This window comes from Tyto alba, unplaced genomic scaffold (genome assembly GCF_018691265.1).
Source record: "Tyto alba isolate M040663 unplaced genomic scaffold, T.alba_DEE_v4.0 Super-Scaffold_3, whole genome shotgun sequence".
In the NCBI taxonomy this organism is placed as follows: domain Eukaryota; kingdom Metazoa; phylum Chordata; class Aves; order Strigiformes; family Tytonidae; genus Tyto; species Tyto alba.
The window spans coordinates 4197679-4215071 of record NW_024881304.1 but is presented as its reverse complement, the minus strand read 5'-3'; the positions used below and the strand labels follow the sequence as shown (position 1 = coordinate 4215071).

Below are 17393 nucleotides of genomic sequence, written 5' to 3'. Positions count from 1 at the left end.
TGTGGCTGTAGGTCATTTTATGTGACCTTTAAAAAGTTCTGTGCTACAACCACAATTTTGTGTCAAGTCCTGAGAAAATGTACACTCAGCCAAGTGCAGAACTGTGTTTTTGATCTGGAAAAATAGAGTACAGTTACCTGAGAAAACACATTTTTACTCTGAACAAACTTACTTTATCATCTTTTATTCCTCACATTACTTTTAGAACTATTCAATTTCTCTTTTCTTCTTAGATATTTAGCCAAATTTTGGTTTTACCAAAAGAAGTAAATCCCATATTAATGAAGCTGCCACAGTACCAATGAGAACAAAATAGGCCTCATTATTATTTTAATAGCCTTCCTTTCTGACATTTCATAAGACTGCTTCTTTCTTCACTGAAGTTCTTTTGCTAAATATATCATCATGATCACTTCCATGTTACAGACTATGATATAATAAACTCAGCATTAGGATTCTTCTTTTGAATGTCTTGAAAAGAGCTGATTTGTAAGCCATGTATCTCTTGTTCAGTCCAAATAACTTCAGTAATTAATAACATATTAAAACAGGAAAGATGATCAGAAAATTCAATTGCTTTCTTTAAATAATACTGTTCTACTTTTTAAGTTTCCTGATTTATCTGTTAGCTCTACTGAGATAAACAGAAGGCATTCATGTGCATTGGAGGGGGCAGGCAATATGAAATGTGTAATGTGCTTTGGCATACACTTACCAACATATAAACTGTTTTAGGACCACCTACACTTTCAGATCTGCAGGATTTTGGAATAAAAAAAAAAAATCTGAGTTTTATTTTCCCATGTATTTGCATTTTAACATGTAATTTACTTTTATATAAAGCTAAAAATGAAGTGTATTCCCCTGTCTTCATACTGAACTGTGTAAGATCATACATTGAATGAATTCACAATCCTTTGTTCAACTGGAATAGGGTATCATTCATCCTGAAACCTCACTTTTAATACATAACCAGATAACAAAAAAATCAACTTTATATTATCTCATTTCTGTTCGTGTCTGGAACAAGAAAGTTCAATAATCAGATCAGTTACAGTATTCATTCCAATGAAATTAAATAGAAAGAGCTTACTGGGCACTCCTGATACAAGCCGGAGAGGTCGCAGTACACGAAAGGCTCTTAGGGCTTTGACATCAAAACCACCAGGTTTGCCACCTGAGTGGCTGCCACCTTCTGTTTCTTTGGTTAATTGTTCCAATATTACACTAAATAATCTAGAAAATGAGATGAAGGGTAAGGTCATCACCATTCATTTGCCATGCAATCAAAGGTATTAGGGAATTACTTGAACTGCAGTTAATTCTGACAAGCTGTTCAGCTGTCAAAATGAGATGTACGTTTTCACATTAAATCATGACAGGAAGAGTTATGAAGTGCAAGAGTTTCTAATCCCTCCAGAGAGCGATGATCACATAGTATCCAATAAATTAGCATTTTGCTTGTATACACAATCTGCTATTTTTAAATAAATGAAGCTACTTTGCCACTTCTTTGTTCTAACATTTTAGCTGTAAGGTTTGGAGAATTAGTCTTTTCTCTAGAACATGAAGTAGATAATCACTAGAAACCATCTGCTGTAATTTTGGTGGAATATATGAACTCCGAGTGATACTGTAGTTCAATATTCTAAGCACAGTCAGCAAAAACTGAATATATTAAAAATAATTAGAGTCCAACATTTAATAACATCAAAAAGATTTGTTTCTTACACATAGAATCTTTGAGGATAAAAATATTCCCAGATGACTCATTTATTACATTGTATTTCTTCACTGCAGAAATGAGCTAGTCATTCACTAGAACAGTTTGGAAGACAAGATTTATTTTTCTTTCCCACTTCTACCAGCAATTCACAGTGATGAAATTGATTGACGTGCAAACTAATCCTAGCTTTATTTTAGTTTGGACCTGAATTTCAGATGCATGGTTTTCTAGACTGGCTAGACCACACAAACCATATTAACTTTTGCACAGAGTCTGTAGTTCAGTAGTTGTAAAACTGAACTTCTGAAAGGATTACAAAACTCTATTGACTTGATAATCCCAAAAAATTTTTCTCACTTGTAAAGGACTTCTGAACTGTGCAGGTTTTTGGTATTGTGAAGACATGTTTTCAGAACTCTGTCATGCTGCAGGGTTGCTAGAAATCATGTAATATTTAATAGGTTGCCCAAACTAGAATATTGAAGACTTTCTCTTCCCCCAGTAATCAACTGACGTGTATCAGTCAATACCCATCTCCATTCTGCTTCATCCTCCTCCAGAGTGAAACCCAGCCACAAAGACTACAGATCTTAGAATGAACACCAGCAACCTACATACTGCTATAACCGTAGAAATCCAGACATTTAATATTTCAGGTCCTGATTCAGCCCTATAATTTAACAGAAGCATAATTCTAAGAAAATGAGCCACCTCAATGATTTCTGAGTGACTATTCATGCTCTAAAGGCAGATGTGATTAAACAGACCTCTGAATCAAGTCCTGAATTAAGACAAGCTGTTTTCAGCCTATCAGTTCACACATCATTCAGAACATTAAAGGCATAGAGGCATAGGAAGGTGCTATGAAAGCTTTCTCTACCAGGACCTTATTCTTTCACATCAATCAATGGAAACTATGTGGCATAGCATACAGGCAAGTAGTACACTGCTCTGAAGGTAATTCATACTCTGGCTGGTTTCAGAGAGAACCAACAAAGACAGGAGAAAACAACACATTCATAGCTATGTCTACAGCTCTGTCATTTCATGTCTATCCTGTAAAGCCATTAAGGTATAAACCCACTGATGTCCTTCATTACAATTGACTCTTAATTTCCTGTACAGTTTACTGAAGTTTAAATGCCAAATTTGGTGTTGTGGAAGAAGGTGTCTATACATGCTTACCTTTTGCTAGCATAGATTTCTTTTGGTATAATTAAGATTTATGCTTTTGGAGTGCCACATTTTCTGCTGAGAAAGCACATGAAGCAAATTTCATCTAATCCATTCAATATAGGGCACCGTGGCAGCTCTTTCAAAGCTATTAAAACACCTAATGAAATTTCACAATTAAACTGGTCAAATAGAATCAGATCCAGAAGTGATTCTATAACCACCTTGGGTTATATATGAAAATCAATTTTTCACTGGGATTTTAAGTATTAATTAAATAAATGGACTCATGCTTGCTTTCTTGCTTGTGTGGGTTTTATTCTTGTTAAAAGAAGAAACAAAAATATTGCTTACAGAGTACAAGAACAAAAATATTGCTCACAGTTTTGTCAGTGCCTGTCATGTTATAAAAGGTCCACCTTGTCTTCCAGGTAGACTGCTGACAATCTACACAATAGTTTATATCACAAAACTCCTGGTTTTGACCTAGGATTTAAACTTTAGTGTGATGTTTTACGTATTTGACAAGATGCAGGCCTTTTTTTCTTCAGATTTTCCACACATCCAGCGTGACCATTTGACCTAACTAGATTTAGCCTTCAATAATGAGTGTTTTAGGAGTTAATGGAAATTTTTTTAGTTACCATGTATCTAGGACACAGTCAAAGATAGAGGTCATGTTAATTAGACTGCTCCAGGGTTACTGTAACTCCATGGTCACTTGACAAAAGGGAAGAGGTCTATTCAAGTGACTGCCTGGCACAAGAATAGAACTCTTATATGTGATAGTCTCCACACCTGCCCACCAAGTTTCCCCTTCAGGCACAGAGGCCAATCTGTTGAGAATGACCTGACCTGATGAAGGATCTATTTATACACAAATTTTAGTCCTTGACCAAAGCTGCCTGAATGCCAAGCAACTGGCCCAAATACAATATTCTCAGTAACATTTACTATCTCCAAATCAAACAGTTCTACAACAGGCATTCATAATACTTGCCCAAATTTAACAATGCTTTACCACAAATTCCTTCACTTTGCATCTTTTTCTTTTCCCTTAATGTTCCCTTAACATGAGTTAAGAGCAGTACACACTCTAATTTCTATGTCTTTTCAACTACAGGTAACCCTTGATATAGCTTGAATTTAAAAATTAAATTAGAATTTCACACTGCATGCCAAGGTCTTCTTTGCAAGCCTGCCACAACGTACGAAGTTGTGTGGATAACGTTCTCCATGATATTTGTAATAAATATTTTCCGTAAACAGTATGTACAGTATTGGAAATTCCTTTTTTTAATATCATTTCCACAATATTTAAGGAATTGGGGAATATATGTCTCCAGATTAATTCCCTAGATGGCTGTAGGCAGGCTCTTCTAATGGATTAGCACAACCATTGACACCAAGCTGCTGACACAAAGCATTATTTATCATAAGCACATGCATAGTGTGAATGTGGGATTTTCCACTTTTCTGTAACCTGCATAAGGCCCAAGCAGTCCCTCCTCTGAGGGGTACAAACTCTCCAGGGTTTCCTGGTACAGCAAGACACACAAAGTAGAATGGCATTTTTAGCATACATTCTCCCCCAGGCAAGCCAAAGTCATATATATCCAGGGCCAAATGTGTGGCATCCCAAAGAAAAGTCTGATTTTCCTCAGCTTTCAAGAAGGCAAAGGAATCACTCAGTTAACACTTTCTCCCCTGACCACTCTTCTCCATTTTGAAAAACATGGCTTCTCCTAGAGATCTTTGTAGAATATATGAACTCCAAATAACCACGGTATAGGGACAAATGAATAAATGAAATAACAATGTATGGACTTAAACAGATCAACCTTTATCATATGGAAAGATATCAGGAGTTCACCTTGGAAAAATCAGATGGAAAAGATTCTCCAAGAAAACAACCATGAAAAATTTCTGGCATAACTCAGAATTCCCTGGGAACTTTTACTATAAAACTTATAGTGCAACAGAGCCTGCAGCCACAGACAGAATTGAAAACTTCCAGGATTTTCTTCTTGTTTTTCACTCATATCAGTTCATTCTTTTACTCCAAAGGAACAGAAATCAAACATAGACCATTACTCACAGCCAAACAGACCTACATCTACCTCACTGTAAAGAAGATTTTAAATCTTTGCATAATGAAGGATAAGTTACTTACCCTACTATTACTATTACAAAATCCAATAAATTCCATCCATTTCTAACATATGCATTGGGGTGTAATAATAATCCATATGCTATAATCTTCAAAAATGTTTCAACTGTAAAAATTATCAGGAAGGCATATTCTACTTTTTCCTGTAAAAGACAAAAAAAGCACAATGAAAGACAATGTAATTTAACATCTCTTTTACCAGATAGAATTTGCAGTAAGTGATAAGTTTTATTGATCAGGACTAAGGAGATACAATACTTCACAGCAGTTTATGTTACAGGTTTTAATTGCATTGCACTTAATGACAGCTGTACTGAAAAGATTATAATTACATAATTGCACTTTCCTGTTTTCACATTCTGTGAGAGAAAAAGGCTCTGTTTCTGTAAGCATGGAAATATACCGCACCTTCGCTTAAGCAAATAGTCCCATCCAGGTCAATAGGATTCTTAGCATTCATTAAAACCAGAAAATTATGTAGAATGGGGCCCTGGAAATACCCTTAAAAGGTATGCAGTGGTATACTTACTTTTACTATTCATTATATCAATATTTACTTAATTAGTTCTACCTAATAAGGGAGTTTGAGACACTGCTATCCCCTACTAAGGTGATTCAAAAATTTATAAGCCTTAATTATCAGGGCCTTAATTTAATTTTAGTCTTGCAAATTTTTCATCTTGACATGGAAGTTTACACTGACTTTTCTTCCTTCCACATCACCAGAATTTCTTTAAATCAGCCTAATATGCTTGAAGAAATAAGTTAGTATATCACCACCTTGCATCACTGAATCTCCAACTTCATATTTGCTTCAATGCTCTAAAACATTACTAGTTTCTTCATTTTGTCAAAATTCTCATTTTAAACAGACCTGTACATTGAATCCCTTTTCCTAACTAATTAGACAATATTTTTTATGGCTTTTTCTTTCTACAGTAATAGCATATTTGATTTTAATAAATTGTAAATGTAACTGCTATCAAAACAGGTCAGTTAACACATTTGTTCTTCAGAAATCATCATTTTATCACATTGTACAATACTTCTAGTTATATGTTGCTATGCAAATATTAGAGCCAAGAAAAAAAGACACAAAGATAATGATTCATTTTTTAAAACTTTTTCAGGAACACATGATGTTCACTTATCACATACGATGTTAATTATATGGACTATAACTGCTCAGTAATGATTATAATCATCTGCTGTCATATACTCAAATATAGTACAGACATCACACACAAACCTATGTATTTGCTATTTGTTACACAGCTTAACACCTTCACAAACAACCAAATAAAAAACAAACCTTAACCATTTGCAATTTAAACAAAGATCTTTATATTCTCATGTGTAAAGACTTTAACTTGGGACACTAGATTACTTTTCCTTGTGAAAAGGCCATTTAACGTTGGCTATTTCTAAGATGCAATGTATCCATTTATAAATCTGACACTGGTGACTCAGTAAATGTAAATGCTTACCAATAAACTACATACTCCTCTCTCCAGGTCTTCATCTCTAACAAGCAGCACTGTGGGATGACTGAGAGGTAAGGCTTTTGCTTAGTGCAAAGCAAGGATTCCTGGGTCTCATCTCCTGCCCAGGTCAGTCCCATACTCCTGCCTTTTTCCTCTGCCTTGAGTACACTTCATGAACACTGTAGAGCTTCATCCAAAGGAGCTTCTCCTCAGCTGTGTTATATTTTGCATGAGATCTGGCCCAGTGAAACTGATGGACATCCTCCTTCTCCTCATACTTCCTAATACTTATTTCAATATTGTCCCTTCCACTTACCTGTTAATTTTATCACCAACAAACTGAAACAGTTACTGGATAGCAAGTGAAGTGACCTCACAGGAAAACATATGAATGGTTTGTGCTCTCTAGCCATCAGATTTCTCTGGCTAAAGAGCACCACAGAGGTTACAATAATATGAATTATCAGCGTTCCTGAGAAACAGACTGCAAAAATGCTTGAATTCAAGCAAATCCTACCATGTACGCATTTCACAATAACAGCTATTTCTGTCACCCCGCATATAACTAAGTCTGCAGTTTCGATATAGAAAGATAAATAATGTAAGACAACATAAGGAAGACAAAAATATTATGGTTGGCATTTGCTATGGGCAAAATATATATTAAAATTATCATAGTAAAAGAAAAGAGATGAGACAAAATGAGAAAATAGGGATAGGAAGTTTCATATATGCAAAATTTCAACAGCTTCTTTACATAAAGGCAACACAGGACACAGGATTGCATGGGACCTTATGGGCCAAGCTGACCTCTTCGATCATCATATCCAGTGTCCTGTTATTACAGGCAAACATGTAATTTAATTCCACCCAACCACCTACCAGATTCCATCCTAAAAAGCATCTTTGCCCCTCACTGCTCCCATTCAAAGAACATTCTAACACTCTTCCGTCATCTGGGTGAGGCACAAGTGCCAGTCCCAGTGTAACCTGTTTAATGGTCACATACCCTTGGAGTTCATGTGACAGTTCAATCTAACAGCTCTATCACTTAGCACCCATCTTCTAAAACAATACTGGTCTTGTCTCTGTTTATTTTATTTCTCTTTTATGGAATCAGTACTGTTTCTTATTTCTTAAGCAGTATTACAAACATTCTATTAAAACAATATGCGATGTAGAACGAGCTCATTTTTCAAACCCAATGGTAGGATTAAGGTCAGTGTGTCACTTTGCAGATGGACCGTAAGAAACTTTGACAGCTAGACCAACAGAAGCCACATGAATCTCAGCAAGGAAAACTGTGAAGTTCCACACCTCAGGTTAAAGGACCTGGAAGTCACAGTGGGCAACAAGTTAAATATGTGCTCACTGTAAATCAGACAAATTCCATATTGGGCTGTATTAGGAACTGCATGGTGAGAAGATAGAGGGAAACTATTATCCACCTCTACTCAGTGCTGTGAGGCTGCAACACTACAGTTTTGAGTCTTGGTTCAAAAAGTGTGTTAAGAAAGTAGAGACTCCAGTGAAGGAAAGATCTCCTCTACAGCAAGAAGGATCTCCTCTCCATCACAGAGGAGACCTAGACAAGGTCTAACAGTAAACTACAACTACTTGAAGGGGGGGTTAAAAAGACTATGAAACCAAACGCTAAGTGGCAGCACATGGTAAAATAAGGGAAAACAGCCACAAACTGCAGGTTTAGAGGTTCACAGGACATTAAGAAAAAACTTATTTATCAGAAGAGTAGTGCAAAATGTGAACATGAAGCTTCAGAGCAGGAAATTTTGAAGATGCCCCTAGGTAAAGGTAAAGCTGACCTAATCTAGTGCTGGTGACAGTCCTGCTAAAAACCAAAGGATTAGGTAACCTCCAGATGTCTCTCCCTGTTAACAGTTCTGTAATTTCTCTCATTCTGATATGATTCTGATAATTCTTACATGATCATAGGAGAAAGTGCAGATAGGTTCAGGGCATGTACCTGCGCCCACTACACATTCAACATGTAAAAGCCCCGGCATTCTACATAATGTTGAACACTGGGAAAGTGTTTTTTCGTTGCTGTGGAAAAATGGAAATGTTTCTTTCCATCATTGTTCCCTGTTGTAAAGCATATTTATGCCTGGTTCCAGAATTTGCCCCTGGAAACATATACTCATCATTCAAGATAGAATCAAGGATGATGCTATTTAGCAGAGCCAATAGCACAAGGGAAAGATGCTTTGTACCAACATACACTGGGCAATCCAAGAGACACAATTTCTTTAAAACCTTGAGAAGAGGAACACAGATATTTCTATACATCTACAAACAGACCTATTATTTTCCAGTGTTTCATTTTTATCTCCCTTCCTTACTTCCTTTCTTTTATGCTGTTACACTCTCAATTTTTGTTTGGTTTTGGGTTTTTTTTCATTGTTGTTATTGTTGTTTTTCGGGTTTTGTTTTGTTTGTTTGGTTTTTTGTTTTGTTTTTTTGTTTGGTTGGTTGGTTGGTTTTTTTTTGTTTTTGTTTTTTTTTTTATTTAATTGCAACTTCTGTCTTCCACAGAAGCCAGATGAATCATTTGGCCCAGTAGTTAACAATAATCGAAGTACAGGCTATGCTTTCTTTGTAGACTTTTTTTTTTTTTTTTTTAATGAGTAGGCAGCCAACAGATGTTCTAACTACCTGCTTACCCTCAAGAAAGTACTGGCAGTCCCTTCTCACACTTCCGTAACTTTTTGTTAGTCACTATGGACGTCAATTTTTGTCTGTGCAACCAAGATACATCTGTAGGTCATGCGTCACGTAGCATGTCCAGAGTTTAAGCAACCATTACTGAAGATTAAATAAAATTTATCTACCATACCATTTTCAGCAGTATTAGAAAAGTTGAAGAGGTAGGGATGCTGCGTAAAAATAAATCTAAAACATTAAGATGTAATTTAAAAATACAGACTGCAGTTCTAAGTTTATGATACATACATTTATCTGCTTTTTCTCTATAGTGGAGAACACTATTCCTGCACATCTTTTGCTCAAATTACTTGAGGTCTTTAAGTGAATATTTTATTTCATTAAAAACTGAAGGAAAAACACTAAGAAATAAGACAACTAAACAAAAAATAAGGAAATATGTAATACCGAGTGACTGTCTGGAAAACAAAATCTGTATTAAAATAAATGGAGAAGACAATTTTGGTTCTAAGAAATTGCACAGATTAAATTAGAAACGGTACATATTTTCTAATATCTATTATTGTATTTAGTTCTATATTGCATCACAACACTCCAGCATGGCAGTAGCAGAGAAAAAAATCCTGACAGCTGTAAATCTAAAGAAAATATGAAGCACTAAAATGTCTGTGTTACTAAGGATCTAATCCTATAGCTGTACAGATTAATAGTAGTTTGTTCACCAATTTGATACCATGCAGAGCTATGTCATCTCTCTTTACAGGCAGCTAACACTTGTTCATGTTGCTCAAAATCTTCAAGTCTCAGCAATCTTTTTCTGAATATGTGATGCAACAGGACTGATAAGATACACTGCCTTTCTTAGAGAGACCAATCAGCCCCACTTTGATATTGATCATGGAGTACAAAACAAAGACTACCCTTATTGACTGAGTTTCAGTGAAGTTATTAGAACTACTTTTTTATCTGGAAAAAAAAATGCATTTACTTTAAGTAAATCAACTTAGCAGCAACCCTGTTGCTCAGGAAGAAATTCCCCACCACCGCCTTAGCCAGATGGTGTACATTAGTCACCATTTATTATCTTCATATTTTCAAAATCTCTGAAAGAAATATGCAAAGCTACTGTTATATGTTGTAATGGGATGCACCAAAACCCAGCATTTAACTAAAGATGTCTCGCAATATAATGGTTTCAAAATAACAAGTCATTGATTTACAAAACCTTCATCTATTATACTATGTAATTAAGTCTTCTCATATTAATTTCTACTCTTCAGTCAGAGATCAGAATTATTTTTTAACTGGGGAAATAAACTTTTGCATCTAAAGTAACATACATGTATGACAGTAAAAACTGCTTAGCAGATAGAGTGACTCAATTTAAGTAACCAAAGTAACTAAAGTAACCAAAGTGAAGTAGCCAAATGGAACAACTTTCTGTGGTTTATACAAACACAAAACCAGACACTTTGACATTCTTGATTTGGGGACTAATAATCAATCATGTACTATTAAATAAGATGCGTGACTGATGTCTTGACAAAGCCTTTTATCTTTTTGACAAACAGCCATTCTTTTAAATTCTGACACTGGGAAAATACAGCATTTACAAGACAGAAAAGTAACTGAGTTTTAAATTGCAAAAGATAATAATTTAATTTTTCATTTCCTATACAAATGATTTCCAGGGGAATACGGGTAAGCCACGCCACAGTAATACTAAAAAAAAAGTAAACCTATTTATTTCCATGTGTAGAAAATGTTATAGCAGTTTCCCAATATAGCAAATTAAACAAACATGAAATCCATATACCTAGCAAAAAGAAAACAGAAGTAAAGCTTTGCTTTTCTTTTCCTGTTTTTAAAGCTGATGAAATAATTTACTTCCTAGATTAGACGTGGAAATTATTCTCCCTTTATTAGAAGAATTTGAATTACTTATCACTCAAGAACTTGGTGATAAGTATTGGGTTAACTATGTCTTTAGATACATAATAGCAAACAATTGAAGAAGAGTTTGAAAAACAGTGTTTTAAGAATTTGTGTTCTGATCAATCCAATTAAATTACGTTGTATCTTCCTGATCAGTCCTGATCTACCTGAGCGAACACAACTACCGCTCTCAATGATGTCAGATGTCTGCATTAGTTTTCTGTAAGTACAGCTTTGGTTTTTGACAGAGCAGCTCTGCAGCAACTTTAAAAAAATATAATTACATACCTATAATTATACTAGTTTAATACAGACATGGGCCAATAGACATTGTTCAAGCATACATGACATTCCATACACACCAGACCATTTTATGTTTGACCAGCCATGTTCCCTGACCTTAAACTGCTACCACGACACCCTCAGCCCCACATGCCAGATTATGAAGAGTTAGACAGACCTCAGAATCCCTGGGGACTAGGATTCCAGTGTGGGAAAGGAGACAGCTTGTGTAGACATTGTATTTTAAGTAATCATTTAAATTCACAATCATTTGGTAAAGCCTAAACTAACAACACTTTAACCTTCTAGTTCTCAAGTAGGCCTTCATGGTTGCAAGAAAAGAATGTGCAAAGGGACATCTCAAATACTGAGCACAGCAAATGAACAGAATGGATGTGCAAACTATATGCTGAAGAGTAATTAAGTGTAATTAAGATTAAGTGTAATTAAATTTCTTCAAGTCCCTTTTTCACCAATGTAGTCTGATGTAGCATTTTAATAACCTGCATCACTGAAATAGTATCTCAACCTTCAAAGAGTTTTAGGTAGCAGTAATGCCTATACTTTCATCTGACAGATTATGGCAGCCAGAGATAGATGCATAAGCAGATCATGTTTGACACATTGATTACTTTTTTTTCCCATTATTTCCTGTAATTACCTCCTCTAAATACCTGCATTTGATCCTTGAGTATGATTGCTTCTCATACTTTTAATCATGTATTTTCCACTTTACCTTGTAAATAACACAATAATAGAGATATAGTTATAAACACCTCAGTTGCGTAAACAAGCATTTGTACAGACAAGAAAATGTTGAATCCAAATCACAAATTTTCATACCAATTACTGGCATCTGTGTGGATTCATGATGGTCTTGCTCATGTAAATGCTCTATTTAGTACATATGCTAAAAACTCATTTTCAATTCATAACATTAAATAGGAAAAAATTCAAGTTCTTTGCCTAGTTTTTTCCTATCCTATATTTAGGCAGAACTCTCTGCTTTCTGACAGATAATACAGAGCTTTACTGAGTAACAGCTAGGTGGAAGCAACAGGCATATCCACTCTGTATGTACATTTTTAACACCCTATTCTCACTCCCTTACATACCCTTATAGAGGCACAGACTATCTTTCTGCTTCATATTGTTCTGAAGGAACAAAGTAAATAGCATAATTTTGGAAATTTGCTCATAAATCACTAAAACTGTAACAGACCCCCACACAAACTTACCGTCTACTGAAAAATTATGAACAAGATACAAGGAATCAATCACTTAGCAATGACTGTATACTTGCAAGGTGTGAAAAGCAAGTTGTAGGAATGCTAATAGGTAATGACACGTGAGTTTCAATCCTAAATCCATACAACTCCTATTGAAGATTGAGCACAGTATGCCAAGGAATCTGAATTGCACAACAAGAGCAGGCCAAGTAAGCAATAAAGAATATAACTGGAAGAGAATCCAAATTACTTTGGTATCTTTCTGCCACTCTGTAATTGATGACATTCAGGAAAATAAGGTCAGCAATATAAATGAAGTAGAAGAGACAATACTTATGTATACTGTCACATTATCACATGATTTTACTTTACATAGTTGTCTAGAGTCTGTGTCAAGTGATGAATTCAACCTGCATCTAGTCATAGAACAGCATTAAAGTAATGTTAAATATATTTTGTTCCTTGCTAGCAGTTTATTTTTGAGAAAGCAGGTTTTGGCTAGAAACTGGGGAGTGAGAATGTTACTAGGAGTCAGATACTTCAGTGAACATCTTCAAATTGTCTGAGAACTTATAAACCAAGAGAATTTTCTAATCCCTATAAATTCACATTTCATCATGCAGAAAACCACGAGTAGAAAACATACAGGAGCACTGGTAGCAGTAAAACCTCTGCTGAATTTTTTTTTATATACGTTGGAACTTGGAAAACCTAAAGATGTTACAAGACGAGTAATAAGCCCACTTCTTGTGTTCAACAAATGTTTCCTAGATACAGGCTTCCCAAAACATTCAAAGAGAGACTAAAAATCAAGAGGAAGGTGGGTAAAAAAAAATAATCTCCAAAAGCCAAAATAAATCATCTTTCCTTAAAACATAAAACCAGACCAAAATCTCAGCAATTAAATCAAAGCAAACTATAATGCGCTTCATCATTTCAATATGAAACACAGGAAAAAAAATCTGCTCTTAAAAATACTCCGAAGTGAGCCTTCCCCATGTTTCCTGTGAGCACATACACATCATCTTGCTAACAATACTTAAACAATAAAAACTGATACTATATATACACGTTTCTTTAAAAACTGTCATAAAAATGTAGTCAGCCTATTCAGAAGATACTGCAATCGCCTGGACTTAAGCCTATCCACTTCTTCCTATGTTCATTTTGTGATTGCTTCATAGTTTTCCAACCTGCTTGTTTTGTTCTTTGACTAATACAATTCTGAAATGTATGGAAGAGTGGCTCTTGCATATCAGTTAATGGTCACTTTGTACTCAGTTTTTATGTAGGTGAGCTTGCCAAAGCAACAGCCTATCCCAACAGCCAGATTATTTTCCAGGAGATACTTCATGTAAGCTTTCTTCAAATCACTCTGAAAGAATATGGCATCCCAAATGAAAAAAGGTGAGAAGATCAAAAACGTAACTTCTGGGGGGTTAACTAGTCATTGACAGCTCTATAATATTGCAGTGCTGTTTTAAGAATGCCAAGGAATTTCTGTAAAAAAAGATTCAAGAACAATATGGAGAACAGATTGGTTTTGTAGTTATGTTCTGCACCACTAGTGTCAGCTGGGAAACAGAACAATGACATATTCATTGAGTAGGTGTTTTTTGCACTAGATTTATCCATCTGATTGCAAACCTAATTTCCACTTTCATTACAAAAGAACTAGGTAAAACTAATAGAATAGTTTTGTTATGGTACTTTACTCAATCTGTCAGATATATGACTACAGCAGCTCTTTGCCTCTCTCAGTGTAAAAACTACAGAATGATTTTTTACAAACCTACCCACTGGAACAGGTTTTTTTAAATACCTTCAGCAGGATAGAAACTTTCATTATGTAAGGCTAAATAATGTAGTGTTAGCTTGTTTTTTTTTGTTTTACTACAATGGAGAAGATTAAAAAAACACCCATGAATAAGGCTTTCAAAAACTCAAACACCCAAGAAAAATCTCTACCTACCGTACATCTTTGGTCTGACTTTGAAGTCTCATAATATGAAGAGAGAACACTATTACTTTATTGGAATATTTCTAATTATCCTTCTCAATTTTTAAATGGCAGACCCCTAGACCAGTTGTCAACTGGGGATCAGTGTCCTACACTTGTGGTCTACTATTGCCTCCTGCAAGCCAGAAAGATCAATGAAGGAACATTTTCTTCAAATCCTCTGCTTTTGTAGAGCAGTCACCTTTCCATGACCAGGACTGGGTTTTCTGTAGCAGAAAAAATATCAACAAGGGCTTTAAAAAGTACTAGAGGATGTGAATCCCTTATATTGGGAAAACTATGTTAAGAAATTTGATCAGAGAAACATGTATTTAGTTCTTAGTTTCTTGTTTAATATTTCCTAACAGCAGGCCATCACTAGCATTTCCTACAGAAAGTACCAAATGCAACACATGACATGGATATGACATGCCTATACTGAGGAGAAGGTACAACTGGTAAATAACATGTTCCACTGTGGAAGATCTAATGGCTTTCTGGTGATGACATGCTACATGCTCTGTCATCTCTTTGGAATTTCTTTCTTCTACAAAGAATTTCTTAACTGCTTAGATACACATTGATTTACTTTATATTTCTCAGTAGGTAACACGCAGTACTGCACTATAGAAGACAACACTCAAAGAAGTCTAGGAAGACTGCATTACTTATGAGCGGACAACCTGCCAGAGCATTAAAAGTCAAACTATAAAAAGGTCAACAGCAACAATGTTAATGAAATAAATTTTCAACTGTAGGAGACAGCAGAATAGAATACTCCTTGTAGACACTGTTCAGAACAACAATGTGAAGAACAAAAAAATGCATTTATCCAAAGTGACAGGAGAACGGGAAAAACACAACTTTACCCTTGATTGTCTCAGATTGCTTAAGGAGTTCCTCCTAGTACTTTTCTTCTCCTGTGGTTGTTTTTGAACCAAATGGTTGAAGTATCTATTTAACAAAAATTTTATTTCACAATCATCAAAAGTGATGTCATTGTCAAAGTATCAGGAAAACTTACAGTATAAACAAAACTGAAATAACTGAATAAAGTTGAAAAAAAATATTTTTGTTTACTTCCAGTGATCTACACATCAAACTTTACTAATAAAAATCTTAAACTTCTGATAGAAAGGAAAATATGAGTCTACCTGCCCTGAAGCCAAATTTCTCTTCTCTATGGATGAATCAGTTTTCCTTCTATCTTGCAGAATGTTACTAACATTAGTTAGTGCCCCTCCAGTGCCTGCTACAATTACAGTTCCAGATTCTGCAAATGACTACACACAGGTTTTTTAATCACATTGCCAGCCATAATATTAAAGGCAGTAAGCAGTACTCAAAAATCTCAAACACTTCTCAGTGCATCCTTGCAATTCCAAAGTTACAATGCAAAATAATTTTCTTCCTTTCACTTCTATACCATTTGGCAGCCAAGAGATGCATTTATGTTTTGAATTTCTTAGTTCATTACCCACACAGAACAGGAAGATTATTTTGTTATTCTTATTAGTCCCATCTGAACTGCATCTAAGACTATTTTTAATTTATGCCCCTATCTGGGATATCAGCTGATTTCCAGAGAACTCACTGTCCACAACAATGTATTTAGAAGTGCTGTGTCACTGTTCCAAGTTCACTTCCATTATCGCTGTAAGACTGAGTATACCAACACTTACTTTTTCTCCACATATAAAAATGCTCTCCATATGATGTAAAATGTCACAGTCCCTGTGACTTTCTCCCACCTATTCACCAATTAGACCTTAACACATATTTACAAATTGTGTCTTGAAAGTGATTATATGGAAGAAGAGTTGATATTTCACTTTTGGAAAAATTAGGTTTTTCCTCCTAGAGAACTGGAGTCTCTACTACTTCCAAGTAGGCAAGAAAAAACTATTACTTTAATCAGATGAAAATCACAGAGACAGAAACAAAACCAAAAGAAACCCACTCTTTTCTCTCCTTCAAGTTATATGCACAGAATTTCAAAAACACACATTTGCTGAAGACGCCCATGCATAGTCAGTCTTATATTTTTTCCAGCTTCGTTTACTTCAATACTTCTTAAAATGAAACAGCAATCATTAGTAATTCAATAAAACACAGGCTAATTTAACGTTGTGTGAATTCTATATAAATGTGCTCATGAATTCATGTTAGATAATCCTATGCTTATATAGACATATGCGACAGAACTTGATGATTCTACTAACCCTCAATACCACCTGTCCCACATGGACAGTCCATCCAGATTTTCCCATTTTGCTGATGTGAGAGAGAGTCATTAGGTGGCACATAAAAACAAAAAAAAATATGGAAGTCTTATGCATTGCATCTAAAAGCAGTCAGGTAATATTAATTAATTTAAATGAGGACTTAAATGCACAAACAGCAGAAAAGAAATCCAAAGGAGTTAGTTATGAAGCTTCTCTTTGGTTTGACAGCATGAAACACCACCGTTTGGTCAAAATGCTTAAAGAAAATGACTGAATCAATAGAATGCCACACCTCTAAAAGCAGGAGAAAACTCTTTGCTATCAACCCAAGGCCTTATCTTCTAACTCATCCCACTTTGTCCATGCAAGCAGGATACAAGGATTGGGCCACAAACTCCATATTTGATTTGACCTATTCTAAGGCATTTATATTATCTCTCTGGTGTCAAGATTACTGCTTGAAATGGAGATACCCTAAACCTTCTCTG

The 17393-nt window shown here is 35.2% G+C and overlaps 1 protein-coding gene across 9 annotated transcripts in view; it reads right to left on the bottom strand.

Annotated features, from left to right (window-relative positions):
• The window catches only part of CACNA1D (calcium voltage-gated channel subunit alpha1 D), a 233244-nt gene that overhangs the window by 122028 nt on the left and 93823 nt on the right, over positions 1-17393 (bottom strand). For all 9 annotated transcript variants that reach the window (XM_032984250.2, XM_032984245.2, XM_032984247.2 and 6 more), the window contains exons 4-5: positions 5073-5212; positions 1094-1236 (exon numbers count right to left, since the gene is read on the bottom strand). In XM_032984250.2, coding sequence (XP_032840141.2) covers positions 1094-1236; positions 5073-5212 — 283 coding nt within the window. The remainder of the gene's footprint in view (positions 1-1093; positions 1237-5072; positions 5213-17393) is intronic.